Source organism: Melanotaenia boesemani, chromosome 1 (assembly GCF_017639745.1).
Source record: "Melanotaenia boesemani isolate fMelBoe1 chromosome 1, fMelBoe1.pri, whole genome shotgun sequence".
Taxonomy (NCBI): Eukaryota; Metazoa; Chordata; class Actinopteri; order Atheriniformes; family Melanotaeniidae; genus Melanotaenia; species Melanotaenia boesemani.
In genome coordinates, this window is record NC_055682.1 from 1,238,507 (window position 1) to 1,257,186 (window position 18,680).

General features: G+C 45.1%; 1 protein-coding gene across 2 annotated transcripts in view; it reads right to left on the bottom strand.

The window, feature by feature from the left end:
- The window catches only part of gpatch1 (G patch domain containing 1), a 35,464-nt gene extending 24,396 nt beyond the window's left edge, over positions 1 to 11,068 (bottom strand). For both annotated transcript variants that reach the window (XM_041983912.1, XM_041983904.1), the window contains exons 1-2: positions 10,978 to 11,068; positions 985 to 1,119 (exon numbers count right to left, since the gene is read on the bottom strand). In XM_041983912.1, coding sequence (XP_041839846.1) covers positions 985 to 1,119; positions 10,978 to 11,047 — 205 coding nt within the window. In that variant the 5' untranslated portion in view covers positions 11,048 to 11,068. The remainder of the gene's footprint in view (positions 1 to 984; positions 1,120 to 10,977) is intronic.
- Between the last annotated feature and the right edge of the window lie 7,612 nt (positions 11,069 to 18,680).

Sequence of the window (18,680 nt, forward strand, 5' to 3'; positions counted from 1 at the left end):
TAATCCTAGGAATGAGTAAAGTAATCCTAGGAATGAGTAAAGTAATCCTAGAAAAGAGTAAAGTAATCCTAGGAATGAATAAAGTAATCCTAGAAAAGAGTAAAGTAATCCTAGGAATGAGTAAAGTAATCCTAGGAATGAGTAAAGTAATCCTAGAAAAGAGTAAAGTAATCCTAGGAATGAGTAAAGTAATCCTAGAAATGAGTAAAGTAATCCTAGGAATGAGTAAAGTAATCCTAGGAATGAGTAAAGTAATCCTAGAAAAGAGTAAAGTAATCCTTGGAATGGGTAAAGTAATCCTAGAAAAGAGTAAAGTAATCCTAGGAATGAGTAAAGTAATCCTAGGAATGAGTAAAGTAATCCTAGAAAAGAGTAAAGTAATCCTAGGAATGAGTAAAGTAATCCTAGAAAAGAGTAAAGTAATCCTATGAATGAGTAAAGTAATCCTAGGAATGAGTGAAGTAATCCTAGAAATGAGTAAAGTAATCCTAGGAATGAGTAAAGTAATCCTAGGAATGAGTAAAGTAATCCTAGAAAAGAGTAAAGTAATCCTTGGAATGGGTAAAGTAATCCTAGAAAAGAGTAAAGTAATCCTAGGAATGAGTAAAGTAATCCTAGGAATGAGTAAAGTAATCCTAGAAAAGAGTAAAGTAATCCTAGGAATGAGTAGATTAGTGTTTCATCAAACATCAACAGTAAGACCTGGTTTCTGGTTCTGGCTGCTAGCTCCAGAGTTCCTGTCCCACCGTGGTGAGACAGACGTCTCTGGAACCAGCAGAGTCTCTGCTGTCTCCTGGTTTGTGTGGAGAAATGATCGGTAGTTGTGAAGTGGACCGAGCTGTTCTGGTTTTCTACGTTCTCATAGAACTGCTGGGGTTTGAACTGTGTTTGGTGTGGATGCTTGGTGGAGTCTCTTAGCTGAGTTTCTCCGTCATGCTGCTATGCTACGCGCTAGGATGAGTGAGGAAGAGGCCAAACTCTCACCTTCTTTGGAGCCGACGGTGTTGAAGTAACCGGCTGAGAAGCCTCCGGTGAAGGCTCCGTGGAAGCGCTTGTATCGACCCTTCTCGTCCTTCACCGTCTGCTCGTGCAGCGGGACCGGCTTCCTCAGCGGTTCGTCTGAAAACACAAACACACCCATGAGCTTCTTCCAGACCTGGAGGATCTAACTGATCCAGAATCAGCTCCACCATCAGCTGGTTGGGAGGCGCTTCAGCCTCAGAGGATGAATGTCCTAGTGACAGACGGCGTCTTGGAGTCGTGCTGATGTCTGGTCACATGACACACAACTAATAGAGTCTCTGTGGATCAGAGTCCTTCAGCATCAAAGAGAAAAAAGTGAAGATGTCGATGATGATGACGCAGCAGCATCTGCTGAGTTTAAACTAAACGTACAGCCTCAAAGCACAGAAAACTCTTAATGACTGATATTTTTTTTACAAATAATCACTCCAAAACATTCCTGCTTCCTACGCAAACACAGGGAATCTCTTCCAGGAATGTTTCAGTCACCGACATCAAATGAAATATTCAGCCCAGAAAAGCCACCTTCATCAGGAGTAACTTCTGAAACAGGGAAAATTTACTCAGAATTCTGTGATTAAAAGTAAAAATCTGAATTTCTATTCCTGATCATTTTTTGTGGAAAAATATTTGGATTGTTGGGAAAGTTGATCACAATTCTGTAGATTTTTCAAGGTTTCTCCGAATGTTCTGTCCTATAAAAATGATTAAAGCTGGTCAGTTTGTTACCTTCTCCTCTGTTTGTGTTGTTTTCATTCTGCTGGTAGATGTTCTGTGATGATCTGTATGTTCATTTCTAAATAAATAAAACGGATGAAGATCCAGCAGAGGTGGCTCTGCTCAGCCAGATCCAGGGTGAAGAAGTGGGTCTTAAGACGCGTGTTAAACATGTAGAGGCTCTTCTCAGACCGCACAGAGAGCGGCTGCGTTCCACAGCGTGGCAACCACAGCTGCAAACACTCCATCTCCTCTGGTTTTCATGAGGGATGGAGGAATGTCCAGGACCATCTGGTCAGCTGACCTAAGGGCTCTGGAGGGTTGATGCAACTTAACAAGTCAAATAACCAGGAGCCGGTGGCGCGAGGAGACGAGCTGCTGTGTTCTGGACAAGATGCCGACGGCTGAGATCTGACGTACGGGGAGTTCCAGTAGTCCAGGCGCGATGAAATAAAAGCACGGATGACTTTTTCTAGATCAGCCCTTAGACAGGGTTTGACTTTGTGTAGAAGCCGGAGCTGAGAGAAGCCTTGACCGCTGATCCGCTCTGCTCGTCTAATTTAAGCGTCCCATCAATAACAACAGGATTCCTAGCCTGCAGTCGTATATAAGCTGCTAGTGGGCCAAGGGGGCTGGCAAGGACCAAGTCAGGGCGTCCAAACAGGACAATTTCAGTTTTATTTTCATTTAATCTTAAGAAATTAAAGGGACCTGTAATAGCAGGTAAACCTGCACATCGTCAGCGAAGCAGTGAAAAGGAATATCATGCTTCCCAAATGTCAATCCCATGGGTAGCATTTAAAGGGAGAACAGCAGAGGGCCCAAAACTCACCCCCCGTAGCTCAGAGGGGCCACTGATGAGGAAAACTGCCCCCATCTGCACACAGAAGGATCTACCTGCGAGGTTAAGCAAGACTTAACCAGCGAAGCTTCAGCGCCCTGTTCAGTGCTCGAGGTGCGACAGCAGACTAGTGGGATCCACTGCGTCCAACGCCGCTGTTCAGGGAATTAAAAAGGCACAATTACCAGAATCCAGGTTTAGAAGAAGACCACTAAAAACTTTTAAAAGAGCAGCTTCAGTGCTGTGAAGAGGCTTCAAACCAGACTGAAACAACTCACCAACACTGGCCAGTTTTAAAAACGCCTGGAGTTAGTTAAAAACAACTTTCTCTAAAACACTGGAAATAAAAGGGCATTTAAAAAATGGCCTGAACTTAGGCAGAACCAAGAGATCAGAATCTTTCTCTTTTAAAAGAGGCTGGACCACATCCAGAGCTGAGACATGGTTTATAAAAGAGCCAGCTGAGCTGGAAACATCTAAAGCAAGCGAGATGGAAGGCTGTCAGGTGGACAGGTAGCAGGACGGAGGTGTGAGGACAGGAAGGGAAACAGGCTCAAACCGGGGAAAGGCTGCTGGAGGAACTGAGGGGTCTACGAGCAGAAACCTGTTCCAAAAAAATCCTCCCAGAGAAGAAGGTTGTGGTTTGTTTATTTCAGCACATGGGCTTACAAGACAAGACACTACATAAATCAAGACAATTCAAAGATGGCAAAACAGGAAAAAGATAATAAAAAACCAAAGTCTAGACACATAAAAGCATCAGCTTATACAGCAACAACAACATGGGTGAGGATATACAAACGACACTCTGTTTTCTGTCTTAAATTCCAGGCCTTCTCAATAAATCTAGTTAACATATAAACCTCCTCCTGGAAGAACCACCTCAGCGAGTCATATTCATCCAAAACAAACCGGCTTTCTTCCTCTGTACTTTTCAAACCTGGACTTCCTCCGTTCACCGCACAGTAAAACAAAAAGTCAACAATTTCCAGATCACACAAAAACACGTAAGCGCTGCTCTTTGGGTGTACGTCATACCTGCCTACTTCCGTTGCTAGGGGCAACGTTCCCATCTTAACTGTGCACACAGTGACCCCTGACCTCTCCGTAAGTGCAGCGTTAGATGTGGTTCTGTAACCTTCTTTAATCTGAACATAAATTCCTCCAGAGCTCCTCCTTCCATCGTTTCTTATGAAAATGAAACTTCTGTGTTATGGTACCTGTCTGCAGATTCTTACTAAAAATATGGCGTAGATCACAACAGGAAGAGATTTAATAAACGCCACTGGACACGGATGATTATGAGCTCTGTCCCAGCTAAAGATTTTGTTGGTCAGCCTTTCATTTAGCATCCGAATAAATTGAGGCAGTGAATTTGTGAATTCCAAGAAAACAGCTCAAGGCTCAACTCTGCGTAACTTTCCGGGAAGCCCTTAAATCCCACCTTCCAGCAGCATAATATAAAACTCAACCGACCATAGAATGAAAGAGCTTAGAGAAGGTTAAAAAGGAAGCTCAGGACACCTTCGTGTTGTACTTGTCGCTCTGCCCGCTGACGCCACCACAGCTTTCCGTCCTTCACTGAAGATCATATTTTTGGTGAAAACTGATCAAACAAGCAGACAGTCTCTCGTCCTCATAAAGACTGGGGACTGACTGATTCAAAGAGGCCGCGTGAGCGTCTTTGTCCATCTGTTGCTGCCAAACAATTTATAAAATCTACAAGTATTCACTTAATCTCATTAAAACTCTTAGAAGGGCTTTATGAAGCCTTGGCGCTGGTTTCTTTCTGTGTTTTGCGAAGTATCATAGCTGATGATGTGAAAACAAGGACATCCAAAAACTCGGATCCTGCGGGCGGACAGCAGCGATGCCGAGGGCAGCGGCGATCCCGCGGCAGGCGTTTTATGACCCAGTACCCGACCCAGTCGCCAGCCGGGGATGGTAGAAGCGGAGCTCAGATCGGTGTTCAGGGGCAAATCAAAGCTGAAGAGCCATGATTTTTACCAGAGTCATCGGCCAAGTCGCATCTGTTGGTTTCTAAGTCCTGAGACACCAGCTGGGAAGGACTTTATGTGGTAAGAAATGGAAGACTGGTGAGGCAGCCGCCCATGGAAAAGTCATCCAGAGAGCCGCTCTGAGGTGAAGATGCTGTCCATGAACAGTTTGTTTGGTTCACTGGAACGTAACGATGGAGTAAAAACTGAACCTAGAAAAGTTCTGCTTTGCTCTCTTCAACCTGGTTTCATTTAAGCGAGACTCGTTTATCTGTTCATCTAGCTCTGTGCCTGTTTTTGTTTGTATTTATCACCAGCGAAACGCAAATCTTTTCTTTAGTCATTTACTAACCCTGATTTACTCCACTGATGTGGACTCCATCTCTCCAGCAGCACCGAGAACCAAAGACGGCAAACGGCCAGCCTCCCTCACTACGCCGGTAGTTACGTTTATATGTGTTTTTATTAGTGCTGGGCCCGTTAACGCGTTAATCATGCGTTAACGCGCATGTCCTCCCTGCTGCAGCGGTGATGACGTAATGATGATGTAATCAGGACAGAGCGGCTTTATTAACATGAAGACACGTTTTCTGTCTGGAACTTTCTTGTTTCTCTTTGTCTAAACCTGCAGACGGTAGAATATCGTGATTTTTCGATGGGAAACTGCTCCCAAAAGACAACGAGAAGCTTTATATTTATTTATTTTTTAATAAATGCGGTTTTAATTTAGGCCAGACAGCAAAGGTAAGACATGTTTTCTGACTTTTACAAATGTGCAGCATAAACCGGGTCTTCTTCTGCCTCTGGTTCGGTGAATCTTGGTCGTATTAAGATGGAACTTCCAGCTGTGGAATCTGTGAGATGTGAGCTTTCAGTAGAGGAGCCGTTTGTTCGTGTTCATGGGGAAACATCATCTGTGTTTACATGTGTTTTCGTGTTAATTATTGTTGTCTTAACTGTGTTTGTTGGTGATAGAAATGGTTTTACTGAGCTGGTAGCTGAGATTCTGGACTTTCTGTGGATACCACACATGTTTATATTTACATCTACAGACCTGACGCTACACCTGGAAACCAGATGTTAACCCTTAACTCCCGGTAGCGGAGGCTGCAGGTGCAGAGGTGAAGCTAAACAGTCAAGCTAAGAATGAAAGTTTAGAGAATTTATAAATTAAAATTATATCCATCTATCAAAACAGAGTAACTAGGTTTGCTACGTCTCCAGCTGTTGTACCATGAAATGATCGTCTGTCAGAAACTGATTAGATGGTTGGTCAGGAACCTGAACGACATATTAAATAAAATCAGACCACTTTAATACATAGCTGTTATGCATTTTATTGACAAGAAATCCTGTAATCAGTTAAAAGGAATATGTCATGATCATCAATGCAAATGAAACTTTATAAATCATATACTTACTGGACTGTAGAAGAATAAACAAACATACAAACACATGAAGCCTGAATAAGGTTTCTGATCCCAGCACCTCTTCGTCTTCAGCTGCATCCATGAAAGCGCTCACAAAGCAGACTGTCGGTTTAAAACCCAGGAACAGCCGCAGACCAGAGAAGAAACTGAGCGACACCGTGTTAAAAAATAGGTAAATAAAATTAAGTGCTACTAATTAAAAATATATACTATATAAACGGAGGAGTCTGTATTGATCTTTGGAAGGAATGTTGTGCTGACTGGCAGATTAAACCCTGAAAACGCTCCTTTTCCTTCTGCTTGTCGGGGGACGGCTGTGGTGGACTACATGGTGACACCTGGTGCTAATCTTGTGCTGAATTGAAGGTTTACACTCTGGATCTTGCAGACAGGTGGACATGATGCTCTCCAGCTGATTGATGAGCAGTGTAGATTATCAGACCACTCAATGTTGTGTTAACATTAACAACGGGGGTGTTATTAATCCTCACACTGAACCTAAGGGTAAAGACGAAAGAGGAATTTTCCTGTTAAGTTGTTATCTTCTGAAATACACCATGAAGCTTCTAGAGATTCTTCATGAGCTGGGAAATGGCCAGAATAAGAAAGTAATGTTGACCAGTGTTATGGTCATCTCTGTGACCTGCTGTACCAGGAGATGGATAAATACGGTTGAATTAAAAAACCCGTTTGGAGGAAAAGTGATGGATGAAGCGTCCACACTGGAGCACTGAGCTAAGTGAAGTACGGACTCAACTGTGTCCTGCAGAAAAAAAGTTTCTTAAATGTGAGGAAAAACGTAGGAAAAGGGATCTGAAAGACAAATTTCAGCAGCGTCAACGTCACTTTGACAGAAGGCTTCGGTTCCTTAAGACAGTGATTTCCAACCGGGGGTACTCGCACCCGTAGTGGTACGTGAACACATTACAGGGGGTACGTGTAAACATTTGATATTTTATTTACCAGATGATGGGGACACATCAGTCCTTCCACAGCATCTGCTGTGCCCCGGCAAAAAAAATAAATAAATCAAAGAGTAGGGCAGGGCGTGGTAGGCTTAACGAACACCCAAAATGAATAATAAACCAAACTTTTATCAATCAAAAGAGCAACAAAACAACAACAAAGACTAGATCAGGGCTGAGCACCTGCATGACGCTCAGAGAGAGGACGTCACAAGCAGAGTCCAAGAAAACCAAGAGAGGCCAAACCTTTACCTCCACGTCTGCAGACCCGCCACAGCCTCGTGTTTCTTTAGCTCAACGAAGCCCATTTACAGCGACACCAGAGCAGCCAACACCCAGGACGTACCGGTAAAACTGGAGCGGTGAAACAAGCTACGTCTGTATCAAGAGAAGCTCTGGAGGCTTCATACGCTGCAGCGAGTGTTCGGCTGAAATCCTGATGGAAAAGAAAGCAGCTGACACACTGAAAACGTTCCTGTGGAACAACACGGTGTCCCGCCGGATCAACGACATGTCGGTTAATGTTATTGGACAAGTGGTGGAGAAAATGAAAGAAGCCAGTTCGCTTTGCAGCTGGATGAAAGGACAGACGAGCGGAGAAGCTTCTGGCCTTCGATGTGTCGGACATAAATGAGCTTATTTCATTTTGTAAAAGGCTGCCAGGAAGACCACCGGAGAAGACCCGTTCCAGGTTATAGACAGCCCAAAGAACATGACCTGCAGTGGAAACCTGACGACTGCGATGACGGGAAGAGTGAAGGGACGGTAAACCCCGACATTACATGGACGCATCGTACTGGCTGGTAAGAGGGTTTGTCCCGAGTTAAGTGCTGTTATGGATGATGCTGTGAAGACAATAACCTTCATACAATCCCGGCCATTGAATCACAGACTGTTTGAAACTCTGTCATGAGAACGGTGCAGAGCTCGAGCAGCTGTTCCTCCACACACACGTGTGCTGGCTGTCACGTAGGAAAACACTACTGAGACTTTGTCAACGTCGAAGTGAAGTTTTGATGTTCTTGAAGGAGCATCTGCTTCCTCTTGCTGTGGTGTTTGAGGACGCCACGTCTGGCATGTTTACCAAACTTAAGGACCAATCACTTCACGGGAAGGAGTCACATCCTGAAAATGTTTGACAAAGTGAAAGATTTGCCAAGAAGCTGAAGCTATGGGAGAGCAACTGTGATGAGGGAGATGTGAGCTTTTCCTCTACTTCATGCTCATCTTCCCACCACTGATGTTGCTCGAGGTCAAGTGGTCCAAACTCAGCCTTGATTTCAGCCAGTATTTTCAGCACATTGAAGACGAGTCAGAAAGGCTGGATGGGCGAGCAGCATCTTCATCCTCCGACCGCAGGCTGAAGACAGCATCTGCTGAGAAGACATGGACGGAGTTTCGGTGTGATGTGGAGAAGGAACATCCTGAGCTGGGAAAACATGCACTGTTTGAACTTTTACCTTTTGGTTCTACCTACTTGTGTGAGGTGACCTTCTCAGCTTTGACACACACACACACACACACACACACACACACACACACACACACACACAGACTGGATGTGGAGAACATCCTGGTAACGGCTGCTTCCACATCTATCAGAGCTTATCAAAGAGCAGCAAGCTCAGGTCTCAGTAGAGACCAGCTGAATGATGAAAACAAAGTAAAACTTACATAGTTTAGTTTTTTCAGTGTTTTGTTCCTGATTTTCTAAGTTTAAATGTGTTTAAAGAGGATTTATTTAAAAAAGCTCCAGTTTTTGTCACAACAAAGGGAGGTTTATTATTTTTATGTAGATTTTATTTAGATCGCTTGTTCACGTTCATGGCAACATATTTATATTTATGTTTGATTTGAATGGAAAAGAACAAAATGCCTGAGAATTAAAGGTTCAATTAGGGAGATTTAATAAAATGATTTTCATTTAATAATCAGCTGTACATTCTACTTTTGAAGAATCATCAACACATTTGACTGAGGGCGTAGTTGTGGTAGGACAACATGGCTCAGGGGTTAGAGGAGGACAAACATGTAGAAACCACAGCAGTTCTGGAAGCTTATAAATAATCTGGGTCCTCAAAGACGTAGCTCATCCCGTCTGTAGCTGTCAAGGAAGCCGTGATGAGATGCTTAAACAGTGGAAAAGGCCTTTCTGCCATCGGGATGCGGGTGGTACCGCTTTCATTCAAACATTACTTCCTGAATAATGTTTGCAGGTTAAAGTGTGAGCTGGTGAATATTATGGACGATGCTGGTCATATGCTGGATGCGGACGTCTCTCCAGAGGAGGTGTGGAGGGTCGTAAATAAAGTTAAATTAAATAAGGCTGTAGGACTTGATGAGATCCCTGTAAAAGCGCCGGCATGTTGCAGGGAACAAATCCATAATTAAACCTTTTCCTAAATCTGCCAGACCACCAGTTCCTTTAAATGATAGGGGTATTAGTCTTCTCAGTACCGTTTCTAAGTTAAACTCGCGGGTTTTAAACATGAGATGAAAGGATTTTCTGAAGGCCTGATGGTGGATGAACAAAATGGCTTCAGGGGAAAAGGAGCAGCATTCACCGTTTTTATGTTCTGTCTTCAGTTGTGAGCACAAGGCTAAAAGAAAAGAAACTTTCGTCTGTTTTGCTGACTTTGAAAAGCATTTGATTGGATAAATACAGATCTTTTGGAATATACATTCATTTCTTCTGGTATCAGAGGTAAATTTCGTGTGGCTGTTAAATCCCTGTAAGGATCCCGTTGCTTGTATTCCGGTAAATAATCTTCGAACTGCTTGGTTTCCCACCACATGTGGACTTAAACAAGGAGACTAAACGACTCGGCCCAAGAACTCAAACGGCTAAGCTGGGTGTAGATGTAGAAGACTTCAGGAATTTTAATACATGTCGATGACGTCAGAGGATGTAGAATATTATGAGCTGGCTATTAACAGTGAAAAGACACCAATTATACATTTTAGGAACAATCCCGTGCAGCAAAGCTGCCATACGTTTCTGTCCGGATCAGCACCATTATTGTTTCCCTCTTCTAAGTTTAACAGAAAAGGCTTCACCAGGATCCGCTGGAGCAAACACACTAACAGGACCTGAGCTCTGGCTCCAACAGGACCCGAGCTCTGGCTCCAACGGGACCCGAGCTCTGGCTCCAACGGGACCCAACAGGACCCGAGCTCTGGCTCCAACGGGACCCGAGCTCTGGCTCCAACGGGACCCGAGCTCTGGCTCCAACGGGACCTGAGCTCTGGCTCCAACGGGACCCGAGCTCTGACTCCAACGGGACCCGAGCTCTGGCTCTAACGGGACCCGAGCTCTGGCTCCAACGGGACCCGAGCTCTGGCTCCAACGGGACCCGAGCTCTGGCTCCAACAGGACCCGAGCTCTGGCTCTAACAGGACCTGAGCTCTGGCTCTAACAGCCTGGAGATGAGTTAGAAGACCATCCCGCAGGAGATCCTGAGAAATGTGGAGATCGTCCTTTTTCCACTTTATCTCCACCTGTCTACACGCGGGTCTGCACGCACGAGCGAACTCATCCAGCCACAGTCTGGTGCCACGGAGTCTAGACGTCAGAGCGCGTTAAGCGTCGTCACGCAGACATCCACAATGAGCTCATCAAAGCCATTAAAAACACGGAGACGGGATCAATGAAGACAATATAAAACCACATCTGATTAGAACCAAACCGGAACACGTGGTTCTGTTTACAGAATCCCGAGTTTAGTCAAAATCGATGGTAAATAAAATATGTATCGCGAGGAGAAAATGAGCTGACACTTTGGTTCAGGCATTATCTTGTCAAGACATTAATCATTAACAAACCGTCTCTGTGTGATCAGTGTTTAAATGAAGCCAGGTTCACAGATTTGAAGCTAGCTGCTAGCTAGCTTAGCTTAGCTTAATCCCTGCAGAGATCGCAGGAGACCCCGCAGCTCGTTTCTGTCCGTATTAAAAATGTTACTGAGAAGAAGAACCGTTAAAACAGATGATTAAAAAAACAGTACCTTCCTCCAGAGGATCCAAAGGAGTCCCGTAGGTTACAAAGTCTTCATCGCTGTCACTGTCAGACGCCATGTTTGTACTACAACTACGGTGACAGGGGAGGGACAAACTTACCAGCGGCTGAAAACTTAAACAGAAATAGAAACAGCGACCTCTACCGATTTTAAAACGTAGCTTCATCACCGTTAAAAGATCAACAGATTTGCTGCTTCATTGACTTTAGACTGAGTTTGTTTTTGTTTTTCCACCTAATTCTAGTTTTCTTATCTAGTCTGTCTGCTGCTGACAGGAACCACTGTTTCAGTTCTGATGGCTGATCTTAGCTGCAGCAACGTTCCCTTTAGGGATCAATAAAGTTGTCTGAATTGAACAGTTGTGGAGGAGCTGAGGGGTGAAATACCCGTCCAAGGCTCACTCCATTCTCCTCTGACCCTGTTCAACACAGAACTGGAACCTCGTGAAGATCCAGATGATCAGGTCTTTGTGAGACCGAGCGACCCTGAGGAGGTCTACCTAAACCTGAGCAGAGCCAGACCAGGCTCAGAATGAGGCCAGACTATATTGGCGCATTTGTAATAGCTAATTTGGTGGTAAAAAGCGCCGTTTTGTTGTATTATAATTATCCCAGCCCCTTTTTTGTGCAGCCAGTAAAACTGAATCATGATCATCCAATCAGTAAAGGAGAGCAGACCCTCCAGGTCACCACTGACCTCTGCTGAAGGATTGTCTGCATTGTTCCAGTAACCATGTGGTCTGCTGGTGTGCTTACATCTCCAGCCATATTCAAATGCATATACACACACATATCTACCCATAAACATACATATACTGTATGTTCATATATGTGAACAATCATTGTGCAATGTAAATAGTTTGTGTGTTTACATGAATATGTTATATATACTGTACGTATAGTATAAATGGCTAAATTAACTATAGCACATAGCAGACCAAGACCCATAGTAGCGAAGTTCGTCAGCTTCAAACAGAAGGAGCAGGTGAAGAACCAGGGCCGCGAACTGAAGGGGACCAACTTCGGAGTAAACGACCAATATCCGAGAGAGATTCTGGACCGACGGAGAATCCTGTTTCCCATCAGAAGGAAATCTATGGCTAATGGCGCTCGCGCTGTCATCGCGGTGGATAAACTGTTTATTAATGGACAACTGTACCGCGACCCGGACATCACTCCGTGGCTCTTCTGATCCCAGGTGCTGTAAGTCAATCTCTCCAAATGATCACTCTTAACTCGCCATTATAGATCACTGACAGTAGAACACACTGCTCGTCTCACCACGGCCTCTACACCTAGATCGATGTATTTTTTTCTGTTTCACCACTCTTCTCACTTTTCACTTTTCACTATCTTTCTATTTCACGTCTTCACTGTTAATTGTAATCCAGCTCGTAATATCAGCAGCGCACGCGGCCGGTCGAACACCGTCAGGACGCACAGCCGCACCATACATGATAAATATAAACACTCGCGTTTTATGTATGAGAGAACACGCATTAAGGTACATATACGGACATTTAACATACGGACAAACGCGCGCAGTCAGGCTGCATGCAAACACGCGCGAACACGCAAGAGGGGCGCACAAAGACACACGCGTCAGTAACACGCATGAAGCATTAAACCGTTCACAATAACCATGTTAAAAATCGTCTGTTGGAATGTACATGGAGCCGGTTCCAGGGAGAAGAGGTTGAAGATCTTTAATAAATTACAGGAGCTGCAGGCTGACATTGTCTTACTACAAGAGACTCATTTAACAAACTCAACCATAGATCTTCTTAAAACAGCTCTGTTTCCTCATGTTTACTCAGCCTGTTATAATTCTAGGCAGAGAGGAGTAGCTACTCTTATTAATAAGAGACTAAATTTTGACATAGATAGCACAGTAGTGGATCCGGAAGGCAGATTTCTGATAACTTTATTATCTATTTGTAATATCAAACTATGTATTACCAATGTGTACGGTCCCAATGCAGATGATCCCTCCTTTTTCCACTCCCTGTTTGCTACACTCCAGAATTATTCAGATAACAGAATAGTGCTAGCTGGTGATTTTAATGTAGTCTTGACTGAACAAGATCGCTGCAGCACATCAGCCAGTCATCGAGTCTGGCAGTCGTCAGAAACTATCAAACAGTACATGAAGGATTTTGGTCTTTGCGATGCTTGGCGCTCTCACCATCCTAAACTAAGAGAATACACCTTCTTCTCTTCAGTTCACCACTCCTTCTCTAGACTAGATTATATTTTAAATAGTAATTCACTAATGGGCGACATTTCAGAGACTCAGATACATCCAATCAGCATCAGCGATCACGCACCAGTTTCATTCAGTCTGAGAATCAAAAATAATAAACCGATTGGTAAAAGCTGGAGATTTAACACCTCTTTATTGAAAGATCCTGAGTTTATTGATTATTTTAAAAAAGAATGGTCAATTTATATAGAAAAAAATGACATGCCTGAAACTTCAGCGTGTCTCCTTTGGGAAGCAGGAAAAGCAGTAATGCGAGGGAAAATAATTTCCTTCTCCTCACATAAGAAGAAGAAGGAAACAGCAAGAGTTTTAGAATTAGAACTCAGGATTAAATCATTGGAGGAGGCTTACCGCATTTCCCCCGAAGAGCACACAATGAATAATATAAGGAAAACTAAATTGCAGCTTAAAGAAATTATAGATAAAAAAACACAGTTTTTAGTGCAAAGACTTCGCTTGGAGAACTTTGAACATAGTAACAAATCTGGAAAGTTTTTAGCAAATCAACTAAAAACAAACAAGGAGAAAACAACAATCTCCTCTGTTAAAGATCAAGACGGAAACATCAGCCATGACCCAGACAAGATAAATGACACGTTTAGAAGCTTCTATAAAACATTATATGAATCACAGATTAATCCAACAGATGAACATATTGAACAATTTTTTAAACAACATTAATCTACCAAAACTAAAAAATGAAAATAAAATAAATTTAGATGCACCTATTACTGTAGATGAACTCCACGAAGCTCTCCAACATATGCCCAACAATAAAGCCCCGGGTCCAGATGGTTACTCAGCAGAATTTTACAAGGAATTCTGGACAACGCTAGCGCCTACATTTTATAATATGTTGTTAGAAATACAGGAAAAACAAAAAACACCGCAAAATATGAACTTAGCTAATATAACACTATTGCTAAAACCAGGCAAAGACCCCACACTTCCATCCAGTTACCGTCCCATATCTTTAATAAATGTAGACCTGAAAATAATTAGTAAAGCTCTTGCCAGAAGGATAGAAAAAATAACCCCTCTTATAATACATCCGGACCAGACAGGTTTTATAAAAGGCCGACATTCATCTACTAACACGCGTAGGCTAATTAACCTCATAGATTACTCTACTTTACATAATCTAGAATCCACAATCATTTCTCTAGATGCAGAAAAAGCCTTCGACAGGGTAAACTGGAAGTTTCTATTTGCAACACTAGACAAATTTGGGTTTGGACCTGCTTTCATAGAGTGGATTAAAATATTATATAATAACCCAAATGCATGTGTGAAAACCAACGATCAAACTTCTCCAAGCTTCCGCTTACAGAGAGGCACCAGACAGGGCTGTCCACTCTCCCCCTCACTTTTTGCCATTTTCATAGAGCCGTTAGCAGCTGCTATTAGAAAAAATATAGAAATTAAAGGAATCCAGGGCAAAAATATAGAACATAAAATAAGTCTTTATGCAGATGATATATTACTTTTCCTTCAGAACTCACAAACATCACTCTCTGAGACAATCACAGTTATTAATAAGTTCTCATAAATATCTGATTATTCTATTAACTGGTCTAAGACTACAGCCATGTCCATCAACTGTGACCTACAAAACATCCCTAATATCAAAATACAGACAGGAAACATTAGATATTTAGGTATAAATATTTCCCCCAGCTTATCAGATTTAACAAAATTAAACTATGTTCAGCTACTAAAAACAATAGAAGATGATCTCTTACGGTGGAGGCGCTTACCCATCTCACTAATGGGGAGAGTTGCCACCATTAAGATGATGATTCTACCTAAAGTTAATTATTTATTTTCAATGATACCCACTAAACCCTCCACCAGTTGGTTTAAATCTCTGGACTCTTTCATATCCAAGTTTCTTTGGAAAAACAAGCCGTCACGTATCAGTCTTAAAACCTTACAGCAGACTAAAGATAGAGGAGGACTGGATCTACCAAACTTTAATCACTACTTTATAGCTAACAGGCTGCAGTACATCTCCAAGTGGCTCAAACCCAGTTATCTGGATGAGCCGTGGCTAGATGGGGAGCAGGCTTTGTGTGAGGACTTAGTCATCTCTGACCTGCCGTTCATCAGCTCAACCATTAAACCATATAAGTGCTTTAAAAGCCTTAACATCCGTTTTTCCTTAATGGCTTGGTGGGAATTCTGTAAGATAACCAGATCTTCCCTCTTTCCATGTAGACTTACACCCATCTGGAACAACCCTGACATCCTGCAGAACAAAAAGATGATAAACTTCACTCAATGGAAGACTAAAGGAATACAACAGTTAGGACAGATAATAGAAAATGGAAACTTTGTATCTTTCAACACAATTGTCTCACAGTATGGAATCAACAGCAATAAATTCTTAGAGTACCACCAACTAAAATCAATTATATGTAAGAAGTATACCCCTGTACAGTTAGACTTGCAGCTTCCTGTCAGAATAGCAGAATTCTTGAATCTTAATACTCCAAAATTATTATCAAAAATATATAGATTACTTGCAAAGCTAGAAGACAGGATATCTCTCCCAACTTCAAAATGGGAAGATGATTTATCTAATAACTTTGATCAGAAAAGATGGTCACAAATATGTTTAAACACGTTTAAAATGACTCAGAATTCAAATATACAACTAATACAATTCAAAATTCTCCATAGAACTCATTATACAGGACACAGGATGTTCAGGATGGGCCTTTCACCATCAGATATCTGCCCACACTGCTCTGAGAACACTTCTGATAGCTACATCCATGCGCTGTGGTCCTGCACACCTGTCCAAAGGTTCTGGATTAAGGTGTGTGAAGATCTCTCAAAATGGTTTAAAACCAGTTTTTTCTGCAAACCCCACACTTTGCCTACTGGGCGACCTGGGTGACACTAACATAGGAATACACTCCATAAACTTGGTCCTCGCAGTCTTATGCATCGCAAAGAAAACTATCCTTGTGAACTGGAAAGATAAGAATAATTTGTCTATCCAGCAGTTTAGAAATCTCCTGTTAGATCACATCAGCATTGAGACAATGTCTGCCTCCTCCAGGAACCAATCAGATGACTTTCATTCCCTCTGGTCCCCTGTGACTGGCTACATCACCTAATGTAGGTGGAGGATTGCGGCTTCGCTGGGATGGGGGTGGATATGGGTGGGGGGTCCCTGGTGGCTTCGGGTCTCCGGTTGTCTCCTGGGTGGGGATCTCGGCTGCTCCGCTGCTGGGTCGGCTGGGGGTTCCGGTCTGGGCGGGCGGCATTGGGTGGGCCCCGGGGTGGGACTGCCTCGTGGCGGTGGGGGGTGGCTGCCGGGGTGCCTGGGTCGGTGTCCGTCGGCCCCTGGCCGGGTGGCCGGTCGGGCCCGGGGTGGGCCGGGTGGGGGCCCCGGGCTCTGGGGTGTCGGGTCTCCCCCTCTCCTGGGGGTGGGGGGTCTGCCGCTGCTGGGGGGGGGCTGGGCCCGTCCGGATGTGCCGTGCCGGGGGTTGGTCCGTGCCCTGGTGCTTGGTCGCAGCCCCGGAACCTGGGTGGGGGTGTGTTTGTATATAGGTGGGTGTGTGTGTGTGTGTGTGTCTGTAGGTATGCGGGTGTGTGGGTGGGTGTAGAGGGATGTGTGTGCTGTATGTGTGTGTGGGTGTGTATGAAGGTCTAGGTGTGTGCGTGTATGTGTGTGTGAGTGGTGTGCGGGTGTGTGTGTGGAGGTCTATGTGGGATGTGTGTGTGGGTGTGTGTGAAGGTGTGTATATATGAGTGTGTGCACGTGGAGGTCGAGGTGTGTGTGGAGGAGTGAAGGAGTGGGTGGAGGCGTGAGTATGTATGGAGGTGCTTGTGTGTATATGCAGGTATGTATGTGAGTGCGTGTGTAGTGGTGTATGTGTATGGAGGGGTATGAGAGTGTGTGTGTATTTGGGCACCGGTGTGTGTGTTTATAGGTATGTGCGTGAAGTGTGTGTGTGGAGGTATGTGCACGTATTGAGGTGTTGGTGTATAGAGGTGTGTGAGAGGGTGTGTGAGTGGCTGGGGTAAAAAAAAAAAAAAAAAAAAAAAAAAAAAAAAAGTGTGTGCGTTTGCAGGGGGTTAGGACGTGTCCTCTGGGGGGCGCCCTGGCCGGGTGTTGGGGGCGTGGGCCTGGGGTTCCCTTCCTTTGCCTCGCCCCCCTCCCACTCAGAAAGAGGAAAGTGGCCCCTTGGGCTGGTGGCTGGCCCCTGGGGGGGTTCGTGGCGTGCCTGGGTTGGGGTGCCTGCTCCGGGCCTGTGACGCCCTTCGGGGCCGGCGGGGGACGGGGGCGCCCTAAGCCACTGGCGGGTCGTCTTCCAGGGGGGAGGCTTACTCCCCTCTGGACCTACATCTCCTGACCCCTCCCCTCCCCCACTCTTCACTACATACACAGGTAGGGCTGTGGGAGGTGTGCTTGTTGCGCTGGGCGGGGCAGGGGGGTCATCATAGTGGCCCTGTTGCTTCGCCGAGCGGCAGCATGCCTCCCAGCTTTTAATTCCACTTAGTCACTGAGCACAAATAACATTTGCAACATACAAACACGTTTTGGGGGGTGGAACATGCGAGGTCAGGTGGGTGGGACTGCTCAGGTGGCCCCACCCCCTCCTCAATGCAGTTACTGCCCCCCAATTTTAACCCTCTTTTTTTAATTGCAAACAGCACATAAAATATTCAATAACTAGTGGGGGAGGGAGGGGGGGATGGGGTCTTCAAGCGCCCCTGTCTCCATGGATGGCCCGGGGGCGGGGCAGGCCGGGTGGCCTGTCGCGTTGGCCCGGGGCGTAGGCGGGCTGTCCCGGGGGGTTTTGGCTGCTGGCCCTGGGGGGAAGGTGCTGTTTTGGGGGTGGGGAGTGGGGGGCGGGGGCGGGGTGGGGTGGGGGGTTGGGGGCCTGGCTCGTGTCTCCTTGCCTCCTGGCTGGGGCTGTCCCCCTGTGGCGTGGGGTGGCGGGAGGATGGTGGTGGGGGGATGGTGTTTGTGTGTGTGTGTGTTCGGGGGGGGGGGGGTGGTGTGTGGGTGGGAGAGTGGTGTGGGTGTGGGGGGATGGGTGGTGGAGGGATGGTGTGTGGGAGGGTGGGGTGTGTGGAGGTGGATGCGTGGTGTGTGGGAGGGGGGGTGGTGTGGGTGTGGGAGGATGAATGGTGGAGGGATGATGTATGTGTGGGAGGATGGGGTATGTGTGGGAGAATGTATGGTGCAGGGATGGGGGGAGTGTGTGGGAGGATGGATGGTGGAAGGATGGTGTGTGTGCGGGAGGATGGATGGTGTATGGGAGGGAGGATGGTGTGTGTGTGGGGGAGTGGTGTATGTTTGGGAGAGTGGGTGATGGAGGGGTGGTGTGTGTGTGTGGGAGGATGGGGTACGTGAAGGTGGATGTTTGGTGTAGGAGAATGATGTATGTGTGGGAGGATGGGTAGTGGAA